The sequence below is a fragment of the Agrilus planipennis genome, unplaced genomic scaffold (genome assembly GCF_000699045.2).
Source record: "Agrilus planipennis isolate EAB-ADULT unplaced genomic scaffold, Apla_2.0 scaffold320, whole genome shotgun sequence".
NCBI lineage: Eukaryota > Metazoa > Arthropoda > Insecta > Coleoptera > Buprestidae > Agrilus > Agrilus planipennis.
In genome coordinates, this window is record NW_020439791.1 from 126,658 (window position 1) to 147,541 (window position 20,884).

The 20,884-nt window shown below is 32.7% G+C and overlaps 2 protein-coding genes across 2 annotated transcripts in view; both read left to right on the forward strand.

Annotated features, from left to right (window-relative positions):
• Positions 1-15,393, forward strand: part of LOC108741596 (cell wall protein PRY3-like) — a 51,130-nt gene extending 35,737 nt beyond the window's left edge. Inside the window, exons 5-8 of the mRNA XM_025979488.1 lie at positions 10,253-10,382; positions 10,454-10,543; positions 12,283-12,429; positions 13,080-15,393. Of these exons, the coding sequence (XP_025835273.1) occupies positions 10,253-10,382; positions 10,454-10,543; positions 12,283-12,429; positions 13,080-13,186 (474 nt within the window). The 3' untranslated portion in view covers positions 13,187-15,393. The remainder of the gene's footprint in view (positions 1-10,252; positions 10,383-10,453; positions 10,544-12,282; positions 12,430-13,079) is intronic.
• A 1,865-nt stretch (positions 15,394-17,258) lies between these two features.
• Positions 17,259-18,804, forward strand: LOC108741601 (39S ribosomal protein L46, mitochondrial). The gene is made up of 6 exons (XM_018476452.2): positions 17,259-17,388; positions 17,453-17,636; positions 17,699-17,823; positions 17,878-18,020; positions 18,074-18,208; positions 18,595-18,804. Exons 1-6 carry the CDS (start codon positions 17,334-17,336, stop codon positions 18,736-18,738), a joined length of 786 nt encoding a protein of 261 aa, XP_018331954.1. The 5' UTR covers positions 17,259-17,333; the 3' UTR covers positions 18,739-18,804.
• Positions 18,805-20,884: the final 2,080 nt, after the last annotated feature.

Below are 20,884 nucleotides of genomic sequence, written 5' to 3' on the forward strand. Positions count from 1 at the left end.
TGGGTTGCAATTTTTTCACTCGCGAATAATGAAAACGCGAATAAGGAAATCGTGAATAAGGAACTTTTACTGCATTGGAATTTCATACTATTTTTGAGGGTTCTGATTATGATTTGAGGCGGGAGAGACACAACTTTTTATTACAGCATACACCATAGGGTATATGGCATATGCATATTTATTTCTTCTTTTAATATTAATAACAGTATTTTATATAGTTACAATCATGAGATAAGGAGATTAACTTATAACTTTTAACATCACCCCCCCTCTTCCGCCCCTGATCACAGCACCCATCTCTTCCAGCGCCTACAGTTTAGAACTGTGATTTAAATTTTGAAAAATTATCATTCAAAAAAATTTTTTTTTTATTTATGGAGTCATAAGAAACTGTCTCCTCCACATTCTAATATCGAATTCTTTTATGTAGAATGACCGAAAATCGACGAAAAAATTTTTGGGACGATTTTGCGATGGAGCCCCAATTGTATAATTACCAAGCCAACTTTCATTGTTTTGATCGTTCTTGTAATGTAACCATCACTGTCAATAGAAGCATTGTTTTCATCCCTTAAGATGATTCCTTAAGTTTTTGGAAATGTAATAATGTGCCCATCTCTATATCTTCTGCCAAAAGAAGCGATTTATTTTCAAAACCATTTTAGTAATAAAAATGGAGTGTTTCCTTGAAGTTTTAAAGCTTTAGACGTAGCTCAAGTCTTTTGGGTCAGGTCAAACAGACTCGGAATTGAACCGATGTCCTCCTGAATGCTAAACAATTGTCTAAACATTAATGCTATGCCGCTCGGTAGATTTTCGGATTTAATTTTTCATTTATATTGTAGCGACCACGAGCGTGATTGTGTGCGATCGGGCATACGTGTGTGTGAGCGGCTTATCGATTTGCCGACCAGCCGCGGGCGCTTTTATTCATGTGCGCCGTATCTGTAAACGTGTGTGTCGTACTTGCGTTCCGGGAAAGGAATTAAACCGTTCAAAGAAAACGACACTTCTCTGGACGGCTGGAGAATGTTCCCGAAAGGAAGCAAGGGAGTATTTAAAGGAAGAGACGATCGCCGAGTAGAGTAAAAATAAATTGACCGTTGCAGAGGTGAATCAAGAGATAAATTGACAGTGATAGAAGTGAAATAAATAGAACAGTGAATAGTAACAGTAGTGTAAATAAATAGAATAATTACCGAAGTTTAGTAATAATTTAATAGTGTTTTTAAGTTTAATAGTAATTAGTGTAAATAAATAGTTTTCTTCTTAAAATTTAATTTGTTAAACCCACGAACATTACAATATGTATACTTAAAATTCGCTGATATTTGGATCGTTTACGCGAGCGCAGTGGATTTGGATTTCATCTTTTAATTAACTTAATTCAGTCTAAGAACACGACAACGACAACAGTCACTTCCTTCATATTGTCTTGTCATCTTCTTTCGTAACTTTTCCATCAAACAAAAGCATTTAACATTCAAACTAACATTAATAAAAATGCTATAGCATTAGTCGAGCATAGGTGATGGACCAACCTGTATGGCAGCTGCCTATCAATTCCAATTTCAGTACTAAGACTGGTGGGATATGTGTCTACACTCTTTCCAAGCCTGAGCTCATCTTCGCATTTCCCTAAAACTAGAACATCCCACATCCTCAACTATTTCTGAACAGTAATTTAATCTACGTCTACCTCTTCTCATCTTAACTACAAAATCTACAGTTATATATAAAATGCAAAGGAAAACATTAGATTTGGTCGTTCACAATTTGCTACATCATGTGCTTCTGTTTCACTATATTATTATTTTTTTGTTATAGAGAAAGGTATAGGGAGAAACCTAATAAATTTCTATTTTGCTTTTTGAGATGTAAAAAGTGTATAAAAGTAAACCGTAGTTGTTCGTTTATTGTCAAAAAACTAGATTAGTTTCTGCAAACGTGGAAGCCATTATTGGGGCAGCAGTTTTTCGTGCAAAGTTGTAACGAATCCCGGAAAATTAGGTCAGTCTTTCAAAGAGTCAGTAGAGCTTAAAATGAGACATATGCGCTTAGAAATGATGATGCCCAGAAAAAAGTTTCCACACTTTTTTCTACCGTAAGCTTAGAGACGTAGGCGCTTCTGAAGTTTATATTTCTGTCTAATTAAAAGTTTTTATTTGTGTAAAGAGACTGTAAACTGCTATATATCATGTTTGGAGTTATTTTCATGTTCACCCTTTTGGTTTTTGGGATTGGAGAGGGGACCAAATAAATTCGTTATATAATTCTAGATGCTACGCGATGACATACAAACTGCAGCATGATATTATATTAAATATACAAAATCGGTCTCGCTTTTTCCGGGTAGGTACGTTTTAATTTTCTTCACAAAATCAGTCCCCAAAACATATAATTACAATATCACTACATAGTATGAAACAAAGTTGCTTCCCGCTGTCTGTCCCTATGTATGCTTAGATCTTTAAAACTACCCAACGGATTTTGATGCGGTTTTTTTTAATAGAATACTTTTAATTCAAGAGGAAGGTTTATATGTACAATACATGCATAATATATAGGGTTGTTCGGAAAGTCATTTCGTTTTTTTTTGTGGAAATGAAAGACAGTTTTCGTATAATAAACAAATACTTTATTAAATTATATATTGACCGTTCTGGTCCAACACCTTTTGCCATCTTTCTGGTAGTAGCATAATTCCACGCTCATAAAATTTTTGGTCTTTGCTGGCAAAAAACTGATCGAGGAGGTTTTTGACCTCCTCATTTGAGGTGAAGGTTTTACCGTCTAAAAAATTTTGGAGTGACCGGAACAAATAATAATCCGATGGTGCCAGGTCTGGAGAATATGGTGGGTGTAGCATTGTATCCCATTCAAGCTCTAAAAGCTTTTGGCGAGTGACCAAACTTGTGTGAGGTCTCGCGTTGTCTTGGTGAAACACTACACCTTTCCTGTTGATTCGTTCTGACCTTTTCTGTTGAAGTGCATCATTCAGTTTGTCCAGCTGATGACAGTAGACTTAATCGTTGTGTTATCCGGTAAAAGCTCAAAAAAAAAACGATTCCTTTAAAATCCCACCAAACAGACAGCATCACCTTTTTTTGGTGAATATCGGCTTTGAAAATGGTTTGAGCCGGTTCATCTTTTTTGCTCCATGACCTCTTGCGTTTGACGTTGTTGTATACAACCCATTTTTCGTCCCCAGTGATGATGCGCTTCAAAAACGGATCATTTTCGTGACGTTTGAGAAGCGAATCGCAGACGTCAATGCGGCGACACAGATTTCTCTCTGTGAGAACATGGGGAACCCATACATCGAACTTCGAAGATAATCCCAGGCCTTTCAAGTGGTCATAAACTGTTGAATTTAGTAAATTTAACCTCATTCCGATCTCACGTGTTGTTATTCGCCGGTTCACATCAACTAATGCCTTTATCGCGTCTTTATCAGCTTCAACCGGCCTTCCCGAACGCGGTGCATCTTCGACATCAAAATTGCCGAATCGAAATTTAACGAACCAGTTCTGGCACTGGCGTACTGTCAACACCTTCTCCATACACATCAGTCAATTTCTTTCTGGCTTGAACAGCATTTTTACCCTTTCTGTAGTAAAACAGTAAGGTATGTCGAAAATGCTGCTTATCGCTCTCCATATTTAAAAGGGCACCAACCAAAAACTACTGCGTAAAATTAATTGGAATTTTTCACACACAAGCCTTGCTATATGAGCTCTCAAAGCATATAAAAATTATACGGCTTAAATGTGAAGTTGGGTGCAAAAGAATACAATTAAATCCTCTGTCGGGAAAAAACGAAATGACTTTCCGAACAACCCGATAGTAAAGAAACACTAATAATTTTAGAGGTTTCTAATGTGATGTCGTAAATAAACACATTTTTTTGCACTTACATTGCAAACGCCGACTGAACCTTACGAGATAGATCAACATAATAATGTACTACAGTATTGTATACCTTAAAAAGGTCTACAAAAAGATTGGGGATGGTATATGTCTGTCTCTTAGGGATAACCCACAATAACCATTTTTTATTCTTTACTTTTTATGAGAAATGATGGCTTATTTACGAAGCGATTTTATAAATATAATAAATAATAAATGCTTATGAATTAGTTTTAACATGAAAACATCATAAATTGAACCTATTAATATATGTATACGATGATAAAACCTTTTAGAAGAAGGTACAAGAAAAATAATTTATCTCGTTTTCCTTTTCAAATGACTTTTTCATCCCCTAAACTTTTGCATATGTATACCGCTTTCGCCCGTAGCTCGCATGCCTAACTGTAAGGGCGTGTCCTTTATAATACGCCTAGATAATGATGAAAAGCATACGGGACCCCTATTTATCTGAAGATCTTCAAGCGATTCATAATTTATTTCATCCCTTGTTGGCAGGACTCCAATATAAATAAGGAACTGGCCGTAAATGCAAGTTGTAATTTATTCATCCGTACGTCGCTACATGCATATGGCATGATGCAAGTTATTGCAGAAGGCAGATGCACAAAAATAATGAAACGTTTAGAAATTCCATATGAAACACTCATGTACGTACATTTATAACTCGAGATATGAACCGAGATACAATTTGTTTCATAGTCGTCATTCGATAAAAACACGTTAATTCTAGATTTTCAATGGCTTGATTAGTCCACCCTGTACATAATTGTTAATCATACTTATATGTACCTATAAGTAGTCTTAATCTCTCTCTTATTTCTATTTAGACTATCTTTTATTTTACTGGTATGTAAGGGAAGGAAAAGTAGGGAAGGAGCGAATATAAAGAAAGGAGACAGTAAATGTAAAGGTGTATGTTTGGAACACGGCGCTGTACGGGTGCGAAATATGGACAGTGGGCGTGGCTGAAAGGAAAAGGTTGGAAGCGTTCGAATTGTGGTGTTATAGGCGAATGATGAGGATATCGTGGGTAGAAAAGGTTAGAAATGAAGAGGTATTAAAAAGAGTAAGAGAACAGAGGACCCTATGGAAGTCAATAAGAAATAGGCGAGATAGGTTAGTAGGACACCTTCTCAGGCATGAAGGTCTAATCAGAGACATATTAGAGGCAGAAACAGAAGTTAGGAGGGGTAGAGGTAGACCTAGATTAGATTATTGTTCGCAAATAGTTAAGGATGTGGGTTCTTCTAGTTTTAGGGAAATGCGAAGATTATCTAAGCATAGGAAAGAGTGGAGGTGCGTGTTCAACCAGTCTTAGGACTGACGACCTTATGATGATGATATCTCTTATTTTATACATTATTCAACCATCACGTTTAGAGGCGCTATACGTGGAAGATGCCAGGCGATTTAGGGGGATATCAGTTAAATTACATACTTGTGAGGCAAAGATTTAAAAATCAAATGGAGGACTGTAGGAGTTATCCAGGAGCAGATATAGATAGTGATCATAACTTAGTAGTTATGAAGACCAATCTCAAATTGAAAATTCTGAAAAAGAGGGAAGGTAGGAGACGTCTCGGCTTAGAAAAGCTAAAATGTAACGAAACGCGTGATAGGCTAGGCAAAAGGACAGACGAAATACTAAAGGCGGCGGGAGAAACGAATGACGGGGACATAGAGAAGGATTGGAACTGCATCAAAACGTGCTTAAAGTCAGCAGCTACAGATGGATTAGGTCTTAAACAAAACGAAAATAGAAAACCCTGGATAACAAACGAGATTGTAGGATTAATAGAAGAAAAGCGGAAATACAAAAACAGGACAGACGAAGAAGGCCAAAAAGGATGTAAGACGATAAAGTGGGAAATAAGCAGGAAGTGTAGAGCAGCTAAGGAATAGTGGATTGATGTGAGGTGTAAAGAAATAGAAGAAAAGTTAGAAGTAGGTAAAACGGATGAGGCTTATGATATAATTGAAAGGAATTTTAGAGATATAGGGTACAGTAGTAATAATATAAGAAACGAAAAAGGAGTCATTCCGATATAAAATGAGGAAAAGGCAGATAGGTGGAAAGAATTTTTAGAGAACCTATACGCAGGCCATGAGTTAGCAGATGTATTAGAGAAGGAAGATAGTGAGTAGATAGGTGAGCTAGATTATCCCATAACGACGGAAGATTTCGATGTAGCATTAAAGAATAATAAGGCACCAGATATAGATGGGATACAGCGGAAATTTTAAAACATCTACTGAACACTAAAGTGAAGTTGATAAAATAAGTAGATTTATTTGGTGTACGATGGGTTGTCTGTTGCCTACAAGTCCACTTACATTTAAAGTTACAGTACCAGACCGCTTTAATGTTACTATTTGATACAGTAAAAAAGCAAAAAGCTTCTGTACTGTACGTCGTAGGTCCTAGATATAACTAGATATAGCAAGAAGTTTGCAAACTGCAATAAATTTTGTGGAATGCACTACTGATGTGCTTATTTCAGCATAAAATAGTAATACAACTTTCAAATGTTTCACAAAACAGCTATATTCGCTTAGGTAAAAGATAAAATAATATAAACATCTCATCATTTGTCAACAAAAAACTTTCAAGTTTGTTTTTCTGTCTGTCCATCTGTCACAGTCACAGTCAATTTGCTCCGAATCTACCCGACCGATCAAGTTGAAATTTAGTAGGTACACACATGAATTTCTGTGACCCAAACCCATAACGTAAATAAATTAATTTTGAATATGGGGTCATTTTGGGCGGCGGGCCAATAGTAAATTAAAAAAAAAACGTTTTGCAAACTGTACCGTGTAACATATTAAATGAAAGGGCTTGTTGTAAGGGTCTCAAATATATTTTTTTATAATTTTAAAATAAATACTTTAAAAAAAAATAGACGAAAATTGACCATTCTCTCCTTATCTCCAAAACTATTGAATCTAAAATTTAAAAAAAAAAACAGAAAATAGTTCTTTACTTATTGATTACAAGAAAATTGTTAAGAAGTCTATGGTCTGAACATAACGTGGCAAATCATTCAACGAAACAATATTGTGCCTACAAATTTTCATTTGCAGTTTTAATGTATGGAAGAACATGTTTTTCTTGTTCAACTACAATGTTAAATTGGTTCTCGGGTTAGAATTCCCTACGAACGAATGAAAAACGGAACCCATATAGGATCACTCGTGTCTGTCTGTCCGTTTTTTAGATGAAAAAGTGACACTTCTTTACGCACGATAGGGTAAGTTCTTTTCATGCGAGTTGCTATATATCTTTGAAACAATATTTTATAAATTTCCTAAATAGCTTCGGAATTGTATACAATTCCTAGGAAATGTATACAATTCCTAGATATCATACATTTCCGGTAACATGTACAAATGCCTACTTCTACGTCATCCTTACTATTTTATCACTTGTTGTACTTCAGTAGTTTTCGTTTGACTGGTGATGTATCCGATCCACCTGTGGTGTGCTGATGAGAGCCAATAAGCTCAAAATCACGATTCACATTTGATGATTAATTTGTAATAACAAGAATCTTAATTTTCTTTGTTAAAATAAAATTAAATAACTAAAATTACTTGCCGACTCCTGGCCTAGGATTTAGACCATAGGGCAGTAATACTCCATTGATAATCTTTCACTCACTTCTCTCTTCATTTCGTCCGTCTCATCTTATCCACATTCCACATACGCAGAAAATGTATATTTGATCCTTATTGTTAGTGAACTTTGAACCAGCACGATAAGACGAGATTTGACCACACCGATCCATATTTCATAAAAACAACCCCAACGATAATAATGACAAATTACACGCCAATCTAATTTTGGACTGCAAGATCTATAATTGGTACCTACTAGTGAGCCGACTTATAATCAGATACAGTTCAAGGGCTTTGGAGAAAGAATTAATTTAGCGTTTACGATTAAGATTTTAATCTTGAAATGAAAACATTAACTAGCAATTTACTGATATGGTGACCATGCTATTTACAATTGCAGAAAAAACACTAAAAAAATAGGAGAAATAAGTTTTAAGGATTCCGATATTAGGAGTTTTCGTGGTTCTGTCCGTTTGTCGGTCCTTGAAAAAAATACTATTAGATGTTTCACTTCCACTAGCTACTAATTATTTACAATAATCAAATTTTTATTTTTGTTTAAACGAATAATTCCTAAAAATTTAAATAAATCTAATTTCTTCCATTTGCTACAAATATGTAGGATTTCGGTTTTGTAGTCTGGAGATATAATGCGTGACCTGTGGCCTCACAGCCCTAGTCAAAGACATCACCCAAAACGAAGATTTTCGGCAAAAACTGACAACTTTGAATGCAATGCAGCGAGCTTTCATGTAAATATGTTTCATAAAAAAGAATTTTCATGCGTTTAATATAAAATTACAAACTTCTTACGAGATAAACTCAAAATGGTTGTAGAACGTTTGAATTCAATATCAATTCAAGGCAAAAAAAATATTGCAGTGGAGATACTGAAAAATTGATTCTGCTATATCCACCTAATCACATGTATAAGTTTTAAACACAGTTAGAGATAATATTTGATATATGCTCTTCTAAGAAAGGTATTGTTGCAATAGACATCTGGTTCCGCTTCCGTAATTACGGAAGTTCCGCATATATTTTCACATCCGCTTCTGCATCTGGTTCCGTATTAACAAAATGTTATTTCTCATCTTTTTGAAAATCAATATATCGGAACAATAAAACAAGTCGTAAAAATTTATTACTTTTATCTGTTGAGTAAACTTGGCTGTTTTCAAAATACAATTTAAATAAAATTGCTAGTTGAAACATTGCATGTTGAGCAAATACCTTCGCTAGCTTTCAAGGACCCCACTGCAATATTGTGAACGTATTATTATCAACCGTTTATGTTTATGAACTATTAGCGACAACGTGCAGCGTTATAGCCTGCAAAATATTGTTAATAATAATACTGTCCCTATGCAAATAACTTTATTATAGTTCAAAACCTAAATCTATTTCCTAGTATTAGGTATGTTGATATTTTTTAAATTTTATTCTCTTATCAGTTTCAACTCCCCCTTAGCCAACTCTAATACATATTTTCATTTCGAAAATATTAATACAGTTATAGCGTTTATTTATTTTGTATAATGTAAATTTTAAGTTGAAAGTGCAATTTTGGGACAAAAAAGAATTTCTATTTGGGATTATTATTTTACTAGTATTAAAGATGCAAGTGCTAAATGCAAAATTTCTAACAAAAAATTCTTGAATGATTCTTACACTTCCGCTTCTGCATCCGCTTCCGCAAATATTTACTATTTACTTCTGTTTCCGTTTATGTTTTCGTTATGACACTTTCGTTCTATCGCTAATGTAAGGCATCATGAAGTTAGCTGCTAAGTATGAAATAGCTGTTGGGGAAGCTTTTCGTCTTTGCCAGTTAATATTTACAGCGAGCTTTTCGAATTAGTTTACTTAAAATAGTTAAAAATTCGACGAGGTCCATCACCTTTGAGATGCTCTTGACTAAACAATATATAGTGAATTTATAGACGAAACTTAGATACAGGCAAATTCTATATTAACCTATTGTAGCGACCACGAGGGTGATAGTGTGCGATCGGGCATACGTGTGTGTGAGCGGCTTATCGATTCGCCGACTAGCCGCGGGCGCCTCTCTTCATGTGCGCCGTATCTGTAAACGTGTGTGTCGTACCTGCGTTCCGGGAAAGTAATTAAACCGTTCAAAGAAAACGAGACTTCTCCGGACGGCTGGAGAACGTTCCCGAAAGGAGGCAAGGGAGTATAAAAAGGAAGAGACGATCGCCGAAGAAGAGTAGAAATAAATTGACCGTTGCAGAAGTGAATCAAGAAATAAATAGACAGTGATAGAAGTGAAATAAATAGAACAGTGAATAGCAACAGTAGTGTAAATAAATAGAATAATTACCTAAGTTTAGTAATAATTAGTGTAAATAAATAGTTTTCTTCATAAAAGTTAATTTGTTCAACCCACGAACATTACACTATTCTATTAGGTAGTTCTTATATTAATATTAATAAGTTTTTCGGCTTGGCTTCCCTACGAAGCAGTGACAGCAGCAACAAATAGTTTTACCTCATTAACTTGAGATATTCTGTAGTAGAATGTAGTTAAATTGACTTAACATTATTTATAAATGTATATTTCTGGGCGTCTTGTCGCGCACTCTTTTTTTATTAAATTTAGAATGCTGAAACCTTTAATTGACATGTACTCGTATACATAGCCCGACCTGAGTTACCAAAGTATCTTTTTTTGTCGTTTCAGCTTTGTAATTTAGCCCAGACATGGGCAAACCACCTTGCACATACGAATCGATTTTACTATAGAAATGACAAAGATATCGGACAGAATTTGTTCTGCAGACTCACAAACGCCCTTCAGAATGATGTATCAGGTAATGTTTAAAAGGGCGCACAGAAGATGGTCTTCTAATTTATTCTTTATTGTACAATTTGTTGCTTATAGGGCAGGAAGTAGCCTCATACTGGTATAGTGCAGTTCGTCAGTACAATTATAACAAGGAACCTGATGTTCTTCACGCCAATGTTAATGCAGGTAAGTAGAAATTAAACTCACTTAAACGCGATAACCTAACCTAACCTCAACCTCAATTTAAAAGTACAGGAAAATTAAATCATATTTATAACTTGCTGATTCCCGCGATTTTGCCCACCGAAACAGGCACCTCGGACCAATAATTTGTTACTTAACGGTGAGGCAGAAGTAGAAAGTTCTTCCCTTGTCCGCACATGTGTACTGCGTCGCTTGCCCCTCACATAATGGCGCCCACTGAGGCGGTTATCCATTTCGTGTACGTGTCATCATCATAAGGTCGTCAGTCAGTCAGACTGGTTGGACACGCACCTCCACTCTTTTCTATTCTGAGTTAATCTTCGCATTTTCCAAAAAAACTAGAATAACCCACATCCTTAACTATTTGCAAACTAATCTAATCCATCAACGTTTACTAATGGACATGCCTTAGCGGTCAGAATTGTGGTACAACAAAAGAAGGAGATGGAACGAAGTTTCGGACAATATCCATCTCTCTCACGATAGTGCGTAAGCGTGTCATGAAAGAGATAGCACTAGTCCGAAACCATACGACATAAACCTCACTTTTCGAGCCAAGAAATTATTACGACATACGGCTAAGGCATGTCCACTAATATATGTCTATGATCTAATCTAGGTCTACCTCTATTCCTCTTAACTCCTGTTTCTGTCTCTAATATGTCTCTGACTAGACCTTCATGCCGGAGAAGGTGTCCTACCAACCTATCTCGCCTATTTCTTATTGACTTCCATAGGGTCCTCTGTTCTATTCTTTCTAATACCTTTTCATTTCTAACCTTCTCTATCCATGGTATCCTCATCATTCGTCTGTAACACTACGATTGAAATGCTTCTAATCTTTTCTTTTCCGCCGCGCCCACTGTCTATGTTTCGCACCCGTATAATGCCGTGCTCCAAACATACAGTTATAACAATCTTTTTCGAATTTCCAAATTAACCGTTCGCGAGCATAGAAGTGACTTCTTTTTATTGAAGGCGACTCGATCCTGCACCAGCCTCTGCTTAATATCCTTACTACTCTTTGCGTCCTGACTTATCTGACTTCCTAGGTACCTAAAATGATCCACTTCTTCTAATCTTTCGTTTCCTATCCTTATATTCGTTCTTTTCATATTTTTTCTACTTTTGCATACCAGTATTATTGTTTTACTTTTTGTTATTTTCATACAATGCTGTTTTTTCAATACCGCTTCCATTTTATTTAAATCTATCTCTAACTCCTCCTTGCTAGATGCTAATACAGCTATAGCATCTGCAAATCTAGGCTTACTAATCTTTTGCCCCTGTATATTTATCCCTACAGTTGTACTGTCTTTAATGATGTCGATCGCGTTTTCGATGTATAGATTGAAAAGCAGCAGTAATTGTTGCTGTAAGAATTTTATACAAAGCAGGAATGTCGTGATAACTTTTATCGAAGATAAAGAGCAAGTGTACAGGGAATCACTTTCCCACTTTTCTGTCCTGAAACAATCTTCGCATTCCCCTAAAATCAGAACACCTCACATCCCTAACTATTTGTGAACAGTAATCAGTAATATAACCTAGGTCTACCTCTGCCCCTCTTTACTCCTGTTTCGTCTTCATGTCGCTCTCTAGTGGTTTTTGCGTGATGCGTACATACTATAAAACTAATTAGAAATATAGAGATAATAGTAATTTTAGAAGAAATTCGTTGCTTTTCTTTGTTTACCTATACATATTTTTACAAAATTTAGGTCATTTTACACAAATGGTATGGAGAAACACCAGATATTTCGGAGTGGGGAAAGCGAGGTCGCGTTCAGGAAAAATTATCGTGGTAGCCCATTACGCTCCTGCAGGAAATTTAACGGGGTCCTTCCAGGATAATGTCTTCCCTCCAGGTAAAGTAGTAAAAACAATTTATTTCTCAATCATTTTTTGGTACAAAGAAGAACCAGAAGTCACAATGAGATGCTTTTAGAAGAATTTTTGTGGAGTTAATTTTATCACATTCAAATTAATTAATATTTTGATTAATTATTTTATTCCTACAAAAATTCTTTTAAATATTTCATTGTTAATAATGATTTTATATTGGTTCAACGATTTTGTGTCCTACGTAATTAGATATGTGTTGTTATTGTTGCCGCTGTTACCTTTCATAGCTTAGTGGTAGAGCAATAGTACGTAAACCCAGAAACTCGGGTTCGACTCTCGGCGAAGGCGGGACACCAGCAGCAATTCTTTTTTTTTTTTAATTTAAGGCAGTGTGTAGCGGTAAAAGAAAGTTAATTCACTTTAACGTATTGGTAAATTAAAATTGTTTTTAATAAATACCATTAAAAACGAAGAAATTTTAACTTTTAAGAGCGAAGGATGCAGTTAGAAACGAAAGGCAGGTGCTATATAAATAAAATATTTTTTTTTTATTTGTCTAAAATATCTGCATATCATAAACATCATATTTTTGTTTAACTGAAACAGTTACTTATCAAATACTTTTTAAGTATTCATCTGTTTGTTATAAGCATAATCATATTATCATTAACAGGTCCGGAATATCCGACATTACAACTACCCCCTCGATTTTTCTTGAACTCGGATTCCGCAACAACGTCATCGGACACGAGCATGAGTTCTCCTAGCAGTACTCGATGATAAAAAAGTACTCATCCGCCCACTAATTAATAAAAATATACCTATTAATTGTAACCTGTTAAGACTGCAACGTATTTTGCACGGTATTTGCCAAATTAAAGAAAAAACTGTGAAGAAGACGGACCTGTTGTTGTTGCTAAATTGTTACGGAGTTTTCTTGTTTGTTCGAGTTTTTAAGAGCGAATAACATTTTTTTAGCCAACGCGTAAATAATAAGTTAACGTTAAATGTTGTTATTATGGAACGTCACGTAAATAATTTAAACAACCATAATAAATTAATAAATTATGGTTGTGCAAAAATAATGCTAAAATCGAATAATTACAACTAATTAGAAAAATCCAAAAATTTACAGCTATTTCGAATTTTCTTCGCATAATTTCATTTTACACTGAACTTTACACACTTTAAAACAATCATAAGTATTATTTTGTTACAATTGGAACGTTTGGTACGTATCCGGATGTGATCGGGTTCAATTCTCATCCGATGCAATATCTTTTTTATCTGCCTTAACGCCAGTTTTTAGTTTTCAATTTTGAGAACATCTCTGACGCAATATTTTTCTATTGATATAACTTTCATTCCTGTCCTTTTATAATAAATATGATACCTATTGATTTTGGGCGTAAAATTGTGCCGCACCTTTATTAATGTTATATTTTATAATGTCCCATCATTTTCTATTAAAATCAATGGATATATTGAATTAATGACGGGATAGATAAAAATTGTTTTACACTGTTTGGTGCAAAACATAATTTCAAATAAAATGGTTTTTACAAATTTTTTTGTTAGTTGCCTATCTTATTAATTTTTATTTTTTCAACGGTTAAAAACAACAACTGTTAAGACACTACAGAAAAAAATATATAATAGAAATTATTTCTGTTATTTACATGACGTATCATTGCAAATAATGCTTGTAAAACAATCAGCGACTGTAGGTTAATGATGAAACAAATGAAAAACCGATTTTAAATAGCATTTTAAGGGTGTTACATTTTAGCAAGGTCTCGCAATAGGTGTTTTATGCTTGTTAAAAAATATTAAAATCGTAAGCAGAGACATGATCATTTTTTTTAATTGGTTCAACCAAATGGGCTTATTTGTCGCATTTAAACTTACTGTAAAATTATTGAGAAATTGCGTTTACGTCATCGACGTACAACAAATCTGGTAAACGACTGTATTTTTAAATTGATTAAAAAACAAGATATTAATATATTATTAATAACTTTTCTTCTATGTGGTCTATCGTATCGAAATTTACTAAAATAATTAAATATGATTTCATTTTACCTGTCTGTGGTACTTTCTCTACAATTCGTCAAGTACATCGATGTTGAAAATTTTTACACAATTTAATAAACTTCCAGTCACTTTAACCTTACTTTTGTCATTTTAACGTTTCGAATGGTAAATACCCCGAAAAGAATAGAGTAAACAGTTTTGAGTGCCCTTAACATCATTCGTGTTAAATTGCCTACTTTTTCGATTGGTGTATAAAAATAAAAGGTCAAGTTTGAAAAAGTTACCGTACGGTCCTGTAGGTGTACGTAGTACAAATGCAGATAGAATACGCGTGGTACGTATGTCGTTGAATAAACAACTGGTCAACACGCATCCTCTCAATAATATTGTAGGTATTATACTTTGCTTCCCCGCCCTGATAATATGTAACACATCTATTATTAATTAGCTTGTATATTGTAGTATTTAAATAAAATGACATTTTAAAATAATGCGATTGAAAATTTACATAGAGAACTGCTACTACATAATACGTATATTTTTTTGCTAAATAATAAAAACCTAAAGACTAGCATGCACAATCAATTTTTATGCACTCCCAATATTATTAATATTACTGCTCCTACTTACAGACTGTAAAAAGAGCCGACTTATGATTAACTCAACTTCGAGTAAATGATAACATTATTACAATCATTGTTATTAAATTAGGAGTCATCGATTAAATAATTAAGTAATTAATTTTCCACTCAATTAAGAGGAAGCAATCAATTTTTCATTTTAATTTTTCAAATTTTAATATGCAAAGTTCTTGTGTTTAAAGGAAGATATAGAAGTATCCTTTAGGGGAGGGTGGCGTTAAAAAAAATGACGCTACGAGAAAGAGAGCTAAAAAAATACTTAGGTATACTTCGTTTACTTTCTGTAGCGATGTGACCTTCAGTTTGATCGGCGCAAAGTAGAAAAGAACAGCACTACGCCAGAAGAAGAAGGAGACAACTCTCGGTCAAACTCTTAACCGGCGAGGAGCGTATAATCCGTACAGTACTGCACGGAAAATTTGACCATTTTATCCACTATAATTACATTGCTCAAATGTGCTGTTATTAGTACCATTTACTACTGAAAATATCAACGAGATGTCTATTTATTTTTGAAGACATATTAAAGGCTTTAACACTTGTTTTCGACTCGCTACTATTCATGATTGAACAAAACTTTTAGCAGGTACTGTATGAAAAAGTATGTTTAATGAACAAGAGTCGAGAGTATAATGAGCTATTTTCTCCCTACCTACGGTTTTGCCAACACGCATCCAAGACATTGGAAGGAGCGCATCGCTAGAGAAAGTAAATGAAGTATATATACCGTTTAGTAGTTTAGTTTACTGTACTATAATTCAGATATTTAGGAGAGTCTGTTACATTATTAATTTATAAAAATAACGTTTTTCTAATTATACCACAAAAAATTATCTGTGTCCAATTATTTATTTAATAACATTTCAAAACTGCAAATTTAATTTTTTTAAAAACCTCAATCAAACGATACCTTAATTCGTGTAACTGACTAAACGCTTCCCTTTATAAGTCAGCTACTCTAATAAGTAATACAATCTTAATAAAAATAAAAACATGTCATATTAATCAAATAAATAATGCATTATTACTACAGCAATATATCTATTTTTAAATNGAAAAGGAATTGCCATATATCTATTTTTAAATCTGTGAACTCATCAAAAAAATACAATCGCAATTTTTATAAATGTTATTATAGGGTGCCTACATAATATACATTCATGACAAAAAAACCTGTTCGAAATAAAAAATGTACATAGAAAAGAGTTTTTTGTCTCTAATGAAAACACTTTTTCTATTTGTAATTTTAAAAAAAATATTTAGCACGTGTACTTTTTTAGTTTTGCTTGTATGTGAAAATACAGGGTGGATGAGTTTCTACTTAAAAACCGTCGAACATCGTAAATGATTGTTTAAGGCTTCAACAAAAAAAAAAGAAGAAAATAAGAATATCGCTATTCGTTTGGACCTAAAATTTATCAATAGTATAATCTTCATAGTAGTTAATTATGTGCTACCTGCTTACAATTAGTTCTTCAAACCTTTATAACATTATTTCAACCAAACATGCCTTAGCTTAAATTATAGCTCAATGATTGTACCATTCCTAGTTTTAAATATTTAATAATGCAGTTAAAATTTGTTAAATTAGAATAAGAATTTACTGTTATTGTTGGAAATTAGTTTATTTACTATTAAGTAGTAGAATTTAACTATTTTAACACGTGTTAAATATAATTGTATGTCCATTTGCTATGAGAGTGATGTACTAGATATAAATATACTATATGTATATATACGCTTTCTAGTGTATGCAAAAACAAAGTATTTTTTGTATTAATCAAAATGTACAATGCTATTATTATTATTATTAATTATTCAAATTGGTATCTAGAAAATGTTATACGTAAATTATATAGTGGATCCTGCTCAAAAATTAAAGGTAACAATTTGGTGATCATTAGATCATTATCACAAACAATATTGTAATAATGTTTGTATAAAACTAAATTTTAATATCAAAAGATTGTATAAATAAAATATTGTACATCTGCTATTGTTTTTTTTTTAGATTATTACTAATCACTAAATGTAATGCACTTTTCTAAATAAAACATTAATATATTACTAAAGAATACTACTTTGTGAATTGTAAATAATGGACAGCACCTTAATAATGGCTAAATGAAAACACACATAAAGGCCTCAAACAAAAACCTAAATGACCTCAAGAGAAATATACATAACCTAATACTTTAACCCATCTTTAACCTCAAAAATTCAATATTATTTAAGCTTTGCAGCTTAATAGAATGATTAGAACATATGCATTTTTAGCAAAAACGTCATCCCAAATATTAAATTCAGGTTAGTTTAGTATTCCAGATATGAACAAAATAGTTAATGTTAACATTTGATTACTGTTTTGCAGCATCTTACAGTTCTGTACAAGTTGCACAAAAATGGGATTTATTTGCTGCAGTTTGTTTAGAACGTTGTCCGATTATAACACCGCCACTAAGTGATATTGAAGTGAAAGTTAAAAAAATGTTTGCAGATATTGAACTAGAGCGAAGTTATAAAAATGACTGGGAGCTAAGACATGAACAGGAACAGTTAGTTATTTTGCAACGTATGCATCTGTTTTTGATAACTAATACTATTTTCTAAATTGCAGAAACATAAGTCAGCAGCTTAAAAAAGGAGAAGAAGTAGAGGTTTCAACTTTACAAACGGTTCAAGATTTTATTGATGCAGCAACTGAAGCCAGATCAAAGTTTAAGGAAGCTGATAGATTGACAGGTAAACAGAATACCTATTAAGCAACAATTTTAATGGGCAATGGCAACATTTTAGAAGCAGATAAAGCAAATGATGTTACTTCTTTATCTAGAAAATTAGACAAGCATCTGGTTCTTCTGGTACAGCACAATTTGAATAATAAAAATTACTATTTATTACCCCAAGGCAAGCGAAAAGAGGGTGAAACTTTACGACAGGTATTCTTGTTGTTTTGTAATTATTTTATTGTATAACTAGTTATTTCTTCAAGACTGCTGAAAGGATTTTAAAAGAGAGTTGTGGAACAGAAATCAGAGCTCAATTTTTTGGAAATGCACCTGCAGGGTTTTATAAATACAAATACCCAAATGAAATTAGGAGCAAAACTGGTTCAGTGGGTGCTAAGGTAAACAATAAGTTTAAAACCTCTTTTTACCTATGAGCAATTCAGAATTAGTACTTGTGAAAATAATTCTATTAAAAAAGAGTGCAGAACGAGAGGTCACGCGACTCATGGGTGTATAACTAATACACATACTATAAGAATATATATATATATAGATGCATTTTCCTGAAATTTTTGCGTGAAAAAGTTCGAGTTTTTTTTTATATATCATCATGAGTAGTACATGTATTTGCCTTGAGTAAAATATTTGCTCGTTTATCACACGGACGGCCCGCGTTCCATTCCCAGTCGATGCAATACCATTTTTTTAAATTAAAAGTTACATTTGCTCCATTTTAAAACACGGGAAGTACTGCTATTTGTTTTAATTAGCATTGTTGTTTAAGATTTTCATATACGCAGCTCATCACAAGGACGGACAAGTTAACAAAAAGGATTCTAAGTTTAAATGGTTAGACAGACACGAATTAGAAAAGGAATTGCCCGATAATTATCATAAAAGTGTTTCGGCATTTTTAATAGATGAATAAGTTTAAAGTGTAATTATAATTTGTTAAATTCATAAAATACATTAATAAATTTGTTTTTTATCTGTACTATGTTTTTCTATTGCTTAATATAAGAAAGGTAAATAAAAGAAATCATATTTATTTTAATTAACTAGTGGCTGGATATGTTTTCTGGTGACTTTTACTTGTACCTACTGTACCTACAATATTTAAAATTGAATGTTATTTCAAAAGTTGAAGAATCAATTTATTATTATTTTTTTTATTCGAAAGCATATTTTTTTTGTTAATTTTAATAAGGCTGAAAATATGAAAATCTAATGAAAATAAGAAAATGATAAAGGGTATTTTAATACGGTGGATCAAAGAAAGTTTTAGTAATTATTAATAAAGTATAATACTTTATTTAAAAAAGTATTTAAATTAAGAACCAAAAGAACTACTGATCCTTAAACAAATAAAGATAAAATAATCTTTTTGCCACATAATTTAATACACTTTAAGCCTTCCTTATTTTTGCATTGTAAAAGTGCTTATTCATACTTAAATAAAAGTAATGTCTGAAAACGATTAATGATCACGTTCATCGCAGACTTTTTGTTGATGCCGCAAAACTGAAAAATATGAAGAATTATTAAGCAGTTTTTAGTGAGTACGTGTATGTTTGATTTAATAAGATTGAACAAATATCCTGCACATGTTTGCCTAATTTTATAACTTTGTTATGCTGATAACAGTTCCTTTTCAAAGTTTAAATATTAATTATCTTTAAAATAAATAGGATTAAATTAATGTTTAGCAAAACTGTTTATAGGTAGGTATTACGTCATTTAACGGGAGGTGTGAACTTGAAATACATCAGATTGGTATTTACGTAAAAATTGTGATGGAAAACAAAAAAAATCTGTTGCTAAGATTTCAGTATTGTTTTTTAGGTGTTTGAAGTTCTATTCGTACGATTTATACTACTCTTTGTACATTAGTGTATTCGAATTTTTAAGTAGTCTATCTGAATTAAAATAATTATAATTTTAAATTTAAAAAAATGAAAAACACTAGGAGTTGAGTTTCAAAGGGATTTATTTACAATCGATACAGTGTATTTCGTTGCATAATGAAACAATACAATGACGACATTGTGAATAAATTGTTTTGAAACTTAACACTTACTGTTTTTCATTTTTATAATTTGGAATATCAAAAATTAAATGCACCAACAATTAATACAAGAATCAGTAATAATTTAATTTACTAACACATTTGCTCTATTTTTCTCTATATTCTCTCCATATGATTTAAATAGCTTTTCAGTTCCCACATTCTGATCAACAATGTAACATTCCTTATTTTTAGAAAAAAATCTAAATCTAAAATATCTAAAGAATCTCAATTATCGATATCTGAAATCCTATTCCTAATATTCAAAAAGTCTTCAATCACCTATTGAAATATTTAATCGCAAAAGAATATCCTGATAAGACAATCAGATTCGTAATCGGCGATCAGTGGCGTAGCCAGAATTTGGGAAAGGGGTCAAAAGGTGCTGAAAATCCACATTGTCTATACATGTATAATATTAATAAAACAAAAGTATCTATCTGTAGTATCGAAAAAATTGCTTTATTTTTAAGCCCATATGGTTATTTGTATGCTATTAATCACTTGATGTATCACACCCCCAGTGGAATTTGCCTCCACTAGATACTAAAGTGCAGTCTTTATTACCTTCTATCATTAAAATAACTAAAAATCTAACATTCATCATTCAGAATCGGTAAAGTTCGTTTTTGTATGGCAAATTACAAAATAATATCATAAGAACAAGCATAAAACATTTAAAAAAACCAATAATCAATTCGAAGATAATATTTCAGTTAACATTTTCTTGCTTTAAATATTACCTGTGCTAAGAAACGTGTTCAAAATTAAAACAAAATGTTTTGAAAAGTTGACAACACCCTGTAGAGGTTCGTCATGGGAATTTTTGTAACTTAACGGCAAAATTTGAACGTTAAATTAAACTAAAAAAGCAATTATTCGTTTACTGGTAAAACGTGAACCTACAGCAATTGTATCATGGCCATGATGGTATTTATAAGCATTCATGGTTTTCGGTCACATTTTTATGTGAATCAAATCTATGATCGTGATTTTTTTTGTTGCTCCG

What these genes read in the sequence shown, in the direction of transcription:
- LOC108741601 (XM_018476452.2), top strand. Translation starts at nt 17,334, where the DNA reads ATGATTAGAACATATGCATTTTTAGCAAAAACGTCATCCCAAATATTA. An exon ending in ATCCCAAATATTAAATTCAG is followed by an intron (nt 17,389 to 17,452) that starts GTTAGTTTAGTA and finishes ACTGTTTTGCAG; the next exon opens with CATCTTACAGTTCTGTACAA. An exon ending in AGGGTGAAACTTTACGACAG is followed by an intron (nt 18,021 to 18,073) that starts GTATTCTTGTTG and finishes TATTTCTTCAAG; the next exon opens with ACTGCTGAAAGGATTTTAAA.